The sequence below is a fragment of the Ascaphus truei genome, chromosome 6 (assembly GCF_040206685.1).
Source record: "Ascaphus truei isolate aAscTru1 chromosome 6, aAscTru1.hap1, whole genome shotgun sequence".
Classification (NCBI taxonomy): Eukaryota; Metazoa; Chordata; class Amphibia; order Anura; family Ascaphidae; genus Ascaphus; species Ascaphus truei.
In genome coordinates this window covers 132,984,595-132,995,227 of record NC_134488.1, presented here as the reverse complement: position 1 = coordinate 132,995,227, position 10,633 = coordinate 132,984,595, and the positions used below count along the sequence as shown (strand labels likewise).

Below are 10,633 nucleotides of genomic sequence, written 5' to 3'. Positions count from 1 at the left end.
GTAAGATGATGGTGTATAAGCTGCTGCCTGACACTGTAAGATGATGGTGTATAAGCTGCTGCCTGTCACTGTAAGATGATGGTGTATACGCTGCTGCCTGTCACTGTAAGATGATGGTGTATAAGCTGCTGCCTGACACTGTAAGATGATGGTGTATACGCTGCTGCCTGACACTAAGATGATGGTGTATACGCTGCTGCCTGTCACTGTAAGATGATGGTGTATAACAAGCTGCTGCCTGACACTGTAAGATGATGGTGTATAAGCTGCTGCCTGACACTGTAAGATGATGGTGTATACGCTGCTGCCTGACACTAAGATGATGGTGTATAAGCTGCTGCCTGTCACTGTAAGATGATGGTGTATAACAAGCTGCTGCCTGACACTGTAAGATGATGGTGTATAACAAGCTGCTGCCTGACACTGTAAGATGATGGTGTATAAGCTGCTGCCTGACACTGTAAGATGATGGTGTATACGCTGCTGCCTGACACTGTAAGATGATGGTGTATAAGCTGCTGCCTGACACTGTAAGATGATGGTGTATACGCTGCTGCCTGACACTGTAAGATGATGGTGTATAAGCTGCTGCCTGACACTGTAAGATGATGGTGTATAAGCTGCTGCCTGACACTGTAAGATGATGGTGTATAAGCTGCTGCCTGTCACTGTAAGATGATGGTGTATACGCTGCTGCCTGTCACTGTAAGATGATGGTGTATACGCTGCTGCCTGACACTGTAAGATGATGGTGTATAAGCTGCTGCCTGTCACTGTAAGATGATGGTGTATAAGCTGCTGCCTGACACTGTAAGATGATGGTGTATAAGCTGCTGCCTGACACTGTAAGATGATGGTGTATACGCTGCTGCCTGTCACTGTAAGATGATGGTGTATACGCTGCTGCCTGACACTGTAAGATGATGGTATATAAGCTGCTGTCTGACACTGTAAGATGATGGTGTATACGCTGCTGCCTGACACTGTAAGATGATGGTGTATAAGCTGCTGCCTGACACTGTAAGATGATGGTATATAAGCTGCTGTCTGTCACTGTAAGATGATGGTGTATAACAAGCTGCCTGACACTGTAAGATGATGGTGTATAAGCTGCTTTAGGTCAGTATTTTCACTACATGGGAAATCTGGAAGTCTGAGAACACTGAATTGATGATAGTGGTTTATCAATATCTAAGGCGTGGTCCTCAGCACAATGGGCCTCTTTTGTTCCTTTTAAATTCTGCCATTCACCGGATCTTCTGCAGATCTCTACCAGCAAAGAGTTAAAAGTATTCACACTTATCAACATACGCCAAAAAAAACCACTTTACCAAAAAGTCCTCTTCCCCTCAATTACTTCATCCTACTTTCCAGTATAGACTTTAATGTCAATATAGCTGTAGTGGAAGGTGTGATCGGGTCACAAGCAGCTCTGTATGATGGACGTGGGACGGGGGTCACCCAGCCGTCAGTGAGTAATTGTGGAGGTGATTGGTGCTGTATGCCAGCATTATCCTCACCGTCCTAGAGGTTTATTGTATCCAACAAACAGTCCGAACTCCCGCAGAGAGAGCGCTGGCCCGAGTGTTTGGGCCCCATGGCGAGCGGGACAGCCTCGCCCCCTCCTCTCGCTCCTCTGCATTATGCCCCCTGTCCCTTTCCTATGCAGATTAGGTGGGATTACTGGGAAGGGGTTACATTGGTGGTGATTTCAGACTTGTGGGTAAAGGGAAGCGGAGTGGGAGGGTCCTCTTATCTCACGGCCCCTCTAATAAGGGACATGCCCACACTCCCTAGTACTGGGGGATGTTTGTTTTCTGTAAAATTATTACGTTGTTATCACAGGTGATTGTTGGTCTTTTCTTTGACACAGCTGTCAGCGGGGGTTTGCCAGGCAGTTTTGGGGGTGGTGGGTAAGATGGAGCCCTGTGTCAGGGCAGGTGGAGTCATTCTGCTCTCCAGGTTATGGTAGCAGCGGGAGCCACGAGCCACTGAACTATGGCCAGGCAGGAGGGAGGGGGGGGGGAAGGGGAGAAATAGGGGTGGCATCGAATTAGGCTTTCTGCAAGAAGTGTCATCCATTGTAGCTCATCAGTGAGTTCCTTACATCTCAGAGGAAATATAGACTGACCAGGTTCTGGATGGTTTGCACACTTGTGCTGGTCATCTGGAGCGGTCATCCTCTTCCTTTGTCCTCAGGAGGCCAAGCAGGGTTCACGAGTACCAGGGTGGCGCAGCCCTTCTGTACTGTCTGACATTAGCCCAGTAACCTGCTGTATTCTGACAGCGCTGAAGACTTCTTCACTCCATCCCAGATCCGAGCAGCGTAGTGGAACCTAGAACCAGGGATAGAATGCACATGGGAGCGTGAGAATCAGAATGGAAGATTGGTAGATATAATCCATCAATAAAATAGGTGGAAGAGACAAAGGAGAGTAGAATAGAAAGAGAATGAGCCAAAGGGTAATTAAGAAGATGGTAAAACAAAACACAAGGGACATAGAAAGATTGTACATTATCTCTAGTTATGCGACACGGCACTTCTTTGTGCCGGGTATTCACTACTGCCGCGGTTTCCAACCGTTTCTACATTGTGCACCCACCGCTACAAAATATTTATTCTGCCGACCCGACTGATAAATCTTTTTGCCGACTCATACTATCGCTAACAAACCTGTGTGACCGATCCCAGGCAGAGTCCGGAGCTCGTGGGGGGGACGCACCATTAATCAGGCCCCAAACTGCCCCTCAGTGTGTACAGACAGCACGGGGGGGTATAGCCTTCACTCACTGCAGGAGCTTCCAAAGTCACGTCCCACAATGCCTTGCCACTGTGGATGCAAAGCGTTGTGGGCAGCGACTTTGGAAGCTCCTGACGTCATTAACGATTGGCCACCCACGCCAATGTGCAGTTTGGGGCCTTGCCAAGTGCGCAGTCTCCCCACACGGGTGAATCCCTTGGCGACACCTCACGGACCGCTGTTGGGAATCACTGTACTATGGCATATTTGTTAGCACAAATCTTAGTCCTATAAGACTTTCCATTATTACCCACTAGATGGCAGTCTCTCACACATTTAATGACGCCCCTGTCACCAAGAGATCCTCACAGTATCCGGCCCATTCTTACCAGTTCTTCTCGGTCAGGATGGTGTGTGACAGCTGGGGTCGTGGCATGGACATGATCTGGCTCCGGAGTTTGCTGATCAGTGCCTGGAAGCTGGGGTGTCCCTTATAACCAGGGAGCAGGGAAAAGAGCGGGATCCCCCCCGAGCCTGGAAAATACACACACGTTAAATCCGTGAACCACAGAGGACACAGGCTCTGTGTCGCTGGCGTCTGTCCTGTGTAGGGAGGAGAGCTCAGTATGAGCAGTCCTGACACATCTGCCAGGCTCCTCACTTACACAGCTACATGAAGCCATACACAACCAAAGATCTCCACCTCTGCAATCCCGCACTCATCCAATAAGCCGACAAGCACTATAGTTGCAAACCTCTGGAAGTCACTGGGACTGTATTCTGTGCTGTAAAGTCCCAAAAACAGACATCGCAACAAACCAACACGCACATAATCAGCCATACATTATCCCAGCGTATCCGACCCCCGTGGAACCGCCGGGTCCATGTAGAGTCCAGCACAGCGAGCTCAGTACCTGCCCTGGGGATGGTCTCGTCGGTGTCACTCTCCATGCTTGGGATCAGGAATAAATTCACCTCGGACTCTAGGAAGTCATACGCCAACCCCGGGAAAATGTTACAGTCCAGCATGGAGAGAGTGCCTGGGAGACAGAGGAGATTACTGCACCGCCGCCCCATACAAACCATCTCATCACCCCAATGTGCCCTTACATTAGAAGGCACACGGTCTTACTCAAAAGGAGGTTTTAATATGCCATAAAGTCCAACGTTTCGGCAGCCAAATACTGCCTTTCTCAGGCCTTGAGAAAACCTCCTTTTGAGTAAGACCGTGTGCCTGCTTCTTCTTCTTTGTACTGGAACATTTGGGACTACAGGAGCTCCCCAGGACCAGCGCACCGGCATCTAAGTACCCCACCTCTATTACCCTTGATATTGAGTGCGTATCTCATCCTCTGTCGCTTATATTAGAAGGATCAGGACATCGCCAATCAATAGGAAAAATCCATGTTATAATACGGAGATCCTATTATGACAATACTGCATAGGGTGAACATACCCGTTCCTGTGGTAAGGCTCCATGTGAAACTATTAATATCACAGGGTCCCAATATGTCCGGCCCTAAAGGGCGAATGCCTGTATCACCTCACGGGCAGACTTACACTTTGCCTGGGAGAAAACCCTCTTATAAGAACATGTTATTACAAATTAACTCTGTCAGCTCTATCAACATCCTTCCCATTGTCTCACAGTCCCAAACATGCACCTAACATGGGAGAAACCCAGTTATAGGACGCCCATATAAGAAGTACCTCCTTGCGATGCCGGTGGGGAGGAAGCAGAGGGCAGTACTGTCCCAGCAGCGGGTAAGGGTAAGAAAGTCACTGTACCTTTGTATCGCAGGTGGGAATGCAGCATGAGTTTATCAATCACTGTGTGCATCTGCTTCAGGGTACGGGGGCAGAAGTCCTCCCGCTTGGCTTTATTCTGCAGGAAAACTGAGGGGAAAAGGGGGGCATCAACAATCGCGCAGGGACACACACAACGGAGGGCAGGAAGGGAAGGATATAGTGCAGGGGCACACACACAAGGGAGGGCAGGAAGGGAAGGATAGCGCAGGGACACACAGGGGTGGGTAGGGAGGGAAGGATAGCGCAGGGACACACGGGTGGGCAGGGAGGGAAGGATAGCGCAGATACACACATGGGAGGGCAGGAAGGGAAGGGCAGGAAGGGAAGGGCAGGAAAGGAATGGAACAGAAATGTAAAATCAGTGACAAAGAAAAACGAGAAAGTGAGGAGAGATGGTGGGGACAAGAATAAAATAATGCTAAAGAAGAAGGTGCGAACACACAGGCGCATATTTACTAAGCAGTGCGCCCAATGCTGGAAGACACATTGCATTGACTTGAATAGGCTGGAAGGTGCTCAGTAAGTATGGCCCATAGGGGCCTGTTCTATATAATCCAAAGCAGCAGTTCAGGCCATTTTTAGCTAAAAGCCCAATAAAAAAAACAAAATTTCAGGTGATATGGCGATGGAGGGGTTAATTAGGCCATTAATGAAGGCATTATACCTGGCTGATTAACCCCAACTCGCAGTGGAAGTGAAGGGGTTAAATGTATGTGCATTTCCCTGATGTGTTTTCCCTGCACCACCTTTATTGTTCCCATTTTGCAGCCTGTTCCCTGCCTGTGGTAATAAGGATGCATACAAGCTGTACCATTAGTTTTTAGACACAAGATGGCGTTGTGAGCACTGAACCAAGCGCTGATTGAAGAAGCGTGGCTGTGTATGGGAGGGCTGCTTTGCAGAATAGGTATCCATTTCTAAGCCCTAGACCTCGTAACTGCAAGGTCAATTGAATAAGTGGCTTGCGGTTAAATCTGAAGTGGATGCTGTCAAAATGTCTCTCATATCTTGTTAGCGTCTTAACTTGAAAGGGAGAAAGTCTATTGGCATGGGAACTAGGATAATCACAATAGAGACCTTTCAATTAAGTATGCTAACTCGAGAACCAAGGGGGCTAGCACTCTAATTTTTGGAGTGCAGCTCGGGAGAAAGAAACCATTCACCCACATATCAAATTTATTACAGTGGCACAAGCAGAACATATTGTTTTAATGAATTGTATTACACTGTCAGTTTTAAATGTACAGTCAGGGGAAACTTTTTCTGCAAGCCCGGGAAAAATCCTTTAGTGTGTAAATATGCTAAGGGTGAATGAGCTGAGGGTATTTTCCTCTCCGTACTTCAAAGAGCCCCTGCTAAGAGGCAGACTCTGAGTCTAGTGAAGTCCAGAGTTAAAAAGTCTCAGAGATTCAAAGTGTGAAAATGGCCGGGATGCTGCTGAGTGCCAGATACCGATACTCAGAATGAGCCATTCACACTTTGTAACCAAACCCCAGACCAAGGGTCGCCAGATAAGAGGTGGACCCCCGGCATGGTAAACCGCCTAGGTGTCAGGCTGACACATGCGCTTTGCAAAACGGAAAGCCTTTTTTGCCCGTTTTGCAAACTCCGGGCAAATCGGGGCTTGGTGGGTTAAATGTTCCCACGGAGGGGATTGGGCACGCATGTTAGGGATAGGTCTGTAAACCCTATAAACCTGCCTGCCGAGCTGTCCCCTGTGTGATTCATGACTTATCCAAGCTTTACACAAGATTCCGTTCAAGTACAGCGGTAGCGGTTCCAGAACGCAAGGAGTTAACAACATCGTAACTAAGGATTTTCCCCTACTTCAGGAATTTGTTAGCCCTGGAGACTCCCGAACTAATTCTAACGAACAAGAACAAACTTCTTTCATTTGGCGGAGATATGAGGTCGGCAACTTGCGACCTAGCCAAAAGGACTTTAAGCCAGAGACTTTATTCTTTCCGCTTTTGTTCAAAGGACAATTTATTTTGTTTCCCCATTCCAGTAAGTGTTGAATTAAGTGTATTCTGAGGTTGTCGTGTGTTTGTCTATTAAGGAAATAAATGACAATTTATTTTGCCCTCCTCGTTGTGTTCAATCGAGAATCCCAAAAATATAAGTGTTAATAAGTTCTGGTCCACCGAGACAGGTGAAAACGGCTTGAACAGTCATTTTAGACACTTACCCCCGCAGTGAGAGAGTGTGTGTAAGTTACCTCCGCAGTGAGAGAGTGTGTGTAAGTTACCCCCGCAGTGAGAGAGTGTGTGTAAGTTACCCCCGCAGTGAGAGAGTGTGTGTAAGTTACCCCCGCAGTGAGAGAGTGTGTGTAAGTTACCCCCGCAGTGAGAGAGTGTGTGTAAGTTACCCCCGCAGTGAGAGAGTGTGTGTAAGTTACCCCCGCAGTGAGAGAGTGTGTGTAAGTTACCCCCGCAGTGAGAGAGTGTGTGTAAGTTACCTCCGCAGTGAGAGAGTGTGTGTAAGTTACCCCCGCAGTGAGAGAGTGTGTGTAAGTTACCCCCGCAGTGAGAGAGTGTGTGTAAGTTACCCCCGCAGTGAGAGAGTGTGTGTAAGTTACCCCCGCAGTGAGAGAGTGTGTGTAAGTTACCCCCGCAGTGAGAGAGTGTGTGTAAGTTACCCCCGCAGTGAGAGAGTGTGTGTAAGTTACCCCCGCAGTGAGAGAGTGTGTGTAAGATAAAGCAGATAAATCACTCAATGACTTCTATGTTAACACGAGGAATGAGAGATTCCTCGGCCTCTGTATTCCCCGCTGTGTGCGATGTGATAATGTGGCCCTGTCCTGGAGCTTATAGACAGATACATCGCTTGTGCAATTCATTTGTGTTTGTACCCCAGACAGATTCTGCGCCCTCCCTCTCTGCTGCCTGCAGGGCAGATGTTATACAGAGGGGGGAGAAGTCAGAGCTCAGGGCTTGTGCCCATTTACTTGACTCTCACAGGTTTGGCTGTTAGTCACTATGAGATGTGAGCAGAAAGGTGTATAACAGACAGAAACAGGCGATAGTCTTACCCACGTGGGGATAATACTCAATCCCCTCGTCAGGCCCGGATGAGCCAGTGGAGTCGTGGCTGGGAGATGGAGTAGATGGCTTAAGCATTTCGGCTGTCTGAAGAAAGCTGGACAGAAAAAACATCATAACACACTGTATAGCCACAGGCACTGCACGGTGTTACATAACCACACACACACACTGTATAGCCACAGGCACTGCACGGTGTTACATAACCACACACACACTGTATAGCCACAGGCACTGCACGGTGTTAAATAACCACACATGCAATCTCTGTAGAAAATAACAATCCAGAAACACGAGAAAAATGCGCCCTTCCCCAGAGACACTGCAATAACTGCAGTCACATGACCCCAGACACTGCAATAACTGCAGAGAATCACAGAACCCCAGAGACACTGCAATAACTGCAGAGAATCACAGAACCCCAGAGACACTGCGATAACTGCAGAGAATCACATGACCCCAGAGACACTGCAATAACTGCAGAGAATCACAGAACCCCAGAGACACTGCAATAACTGCAGAGAATCACAGATCCCCAGAGACACTGCAATAACTGCAGAGAATCACATGACCCCAGAGACACTGCGATAACTGCAGAGAATCACATGACCCCAGAGACACTGCAATAACTGCAGAGAATCACAGAACCCCAGAGACACTGCAATAACTGCAGAGAATCACAGATCCCCAGAGACACTGCAATAACTGCAGAGAATCACATGACCCCAGAGACACTGCAATAACTGCAGAGAATCACAGAACCCCAGAGACACTGCAATAACTGCAGAGAATCACAGATCCCCAGAGACACTGCAATAACTGCAGAGAATCACAGAACCCCAGAGACACTGCAATAACTGCAGACACAGAACCCCAGAGACACTGCAATAACTGCAGACACAGAACCCCAGAGACACTGCAATAACTGCAGAGAATCACAGAACCTCAGAGACACTGCAATAACTGCAGAGAATCACAGAACCCCAGAGACACTGCGATAACTGCAGAGAATCACAGAACCCCAGAGACACTGCAATAACTGCAGAGAATCACAGAACCCCAGAGACACTGCGATAACTGCAGAGAATCACAGATCCCCAGAGATACTGCAATAACTGCAGACACAGAACCCCAGAGACACTGCAATAACTGCAGAGAATCACAGATCCCCAGACACTGCGATAACTGCAGAGAATCACAGAACCCCAGAGACACTGCAATAACTGCAGTCACATAACCCCAGAGACACTGCAATAACTGCAGAGAATCACAGAACCTCAGAGACACTGCAATAACTGCAGAGAATCACAGAACCCCAGAGACACTGCAATAACTGCAGAGAATCACAGAACCCCAGAGACACTGCAATAACTGCAGAGAATCACAGAACCCCAGAGACACTGCAATAACTGCAGTCACAGAACCCCAGACACTGCAATAACTGAAGAGAATCACAGTACCCCAGAGACACTGCAATAACTGCAGTCACATGACCCCAGAGACACTGCAATAACTGCAGAGAATCACAGAACCCCAGAGACACTGCAATAACTGCAGAGAATCACAGAACCCCAGAGACACTGCAATAACTGCAGAGAATCACAGAACCCCAGAGACACTGCAATAACTGCAGAGAATCAAAGAACCCCAGAGACACTGCAATAACTGCAGTCACAGAACCCCAGAGACACTGCAATAACTGCAGTCACAGAACCCCAGGGACACTGCAATAACTGCAGTCACAGAACCCCAGAGACACTGCGATAACTGCAGTCACAGAACCCCAGAGACACTGCGATAACTGCAGAGAATCACAGAACCCCAGAAACACTGCAATAACTGCAGAGAATCACAGAACCCCAGAGACACTGCAATAACTGCAGAGAATCACAGATCCCCAGAGACACTGCGATAACTGCAGAGAATCACAGAACCCCCGAGACACTGCGATAACTGCAGAGAATCACAGATCCCCAGACACTGCGATAACTGCAGAGAATCACAGAACCCCCGAGACACTGCAATAACTGCAGTCACATAACCCCAGAGACACTGCAATAACTGCAGAGAATCACAGAACTCCAGAGACACTGCAATAACTGCAGTCACATGACCCCAGACACACGGCAATAACTGCAGAGAATCACAGAACCCCAGAAACACTGCAATAACTGCAGAGAATCACAGAACCCCATAAACACTGCAATAACTGCAGAGAATCACAGAACCCGAGACACTGCAATAACTGCAGAGAATCACAGAACCCCAGAGACACTGCAATAACTGCAGAGAATCACAGAACCCCAGAGACACTGCAATAACTGCAGAGAATCACAGAACCCCAGAAACACTGCAATAACTGCAGAGAATCACAGAACCCCAGAAACACTGCAATAACTGCAGAGAATCACAGAACCCCAGAGACACTGCAATAACTGCAGTCACAGAACCCCAGAGACACTGCAATAACTGCAGAGAATCACAGAACCCCAGAGACACTGCAATAACTGCAGAGAATCACAGAACCCCAGAGACACTGCAATAACTGCAGAGAATCACAGAACCCCAGAGACACTGCGATAACTGCAGACACAGAACCCCAGAGACACTGCAATAACTGCAGTCACAGAACCCCAGAGACACTGCAATAACTGCAGAGAATCACAGAACCCCAGAGACACTGCAATAACTGCAGAGAATCACAGAACCCCAGAGACACTGCAATAACTGCAGAGAATCACAGAACCCCAGAGACACTGCGATAACTGCAGACACAGAACCCCAGAGACACTGCAATAACTGCAGACACAGAACCCCAGAGACACTGCAATAACTGCAGTCACAGAACCCCAGGCAGGTATAGAACATCACACAACATGTGCTGACCTGTGTGACTGAATTGCAGTTTCAAGTGCAGTTGTGTATTAAGTGTTGCTTAGAACCAGGAGTATAAACAAGGTTGATGTGAAACAAGGTAAATTATTCACACGTAATACCCCATAGTTGCAACAACAAAAACATTTTGTATCTCAGTCGCGTTTA

The 10,633-nt window shown here is 48.0% G+C and overlaps 1 protein-coding gene across 3 annotated transcripts in view; it reads right to left on the bottom strand.

Annotated features, from left to right (window-relative positions):
* Positions 1-1,310: 1,310 nt before the first annotated feature.
* SMG9 (SMG9 nonsense mediated mRNA decay factor) overlaps positions 1,311-10,633 on the bottom strand; it is a 21,736-nt gene continuing 12,413 nt past the window's right edge. For all 3 annotated transcript variants that reach the window (XM_075606392.1, XM_075606393.1, XM_075606394.1), the window contains 5 exons: positions 7,582-7,688; positions 4,530-4,637; positions 3,656-3,781; positions 3,131-3,275; positions 1,311-2,336 (listed from right to left, as the gene is read on the bottom strand). In XM_075606392.1, coding sequence (XP_075462507.1) covers positions 2,258-2,336; positions 3,131-3,275; positions 3,656-3,781; positions 4,530-4,637; positions 7,582-7,688 — 565 coding nt within the window. In that variant the 3' untranslated portion in view covers positions 1,311-2,257. The remainder of the gene's footprint in view (positions 2,337-3,130; positions 3,276-3,655; positions 3,782-4,529; positions 4,638-7,581; positions 7,689-10,633) is intronic.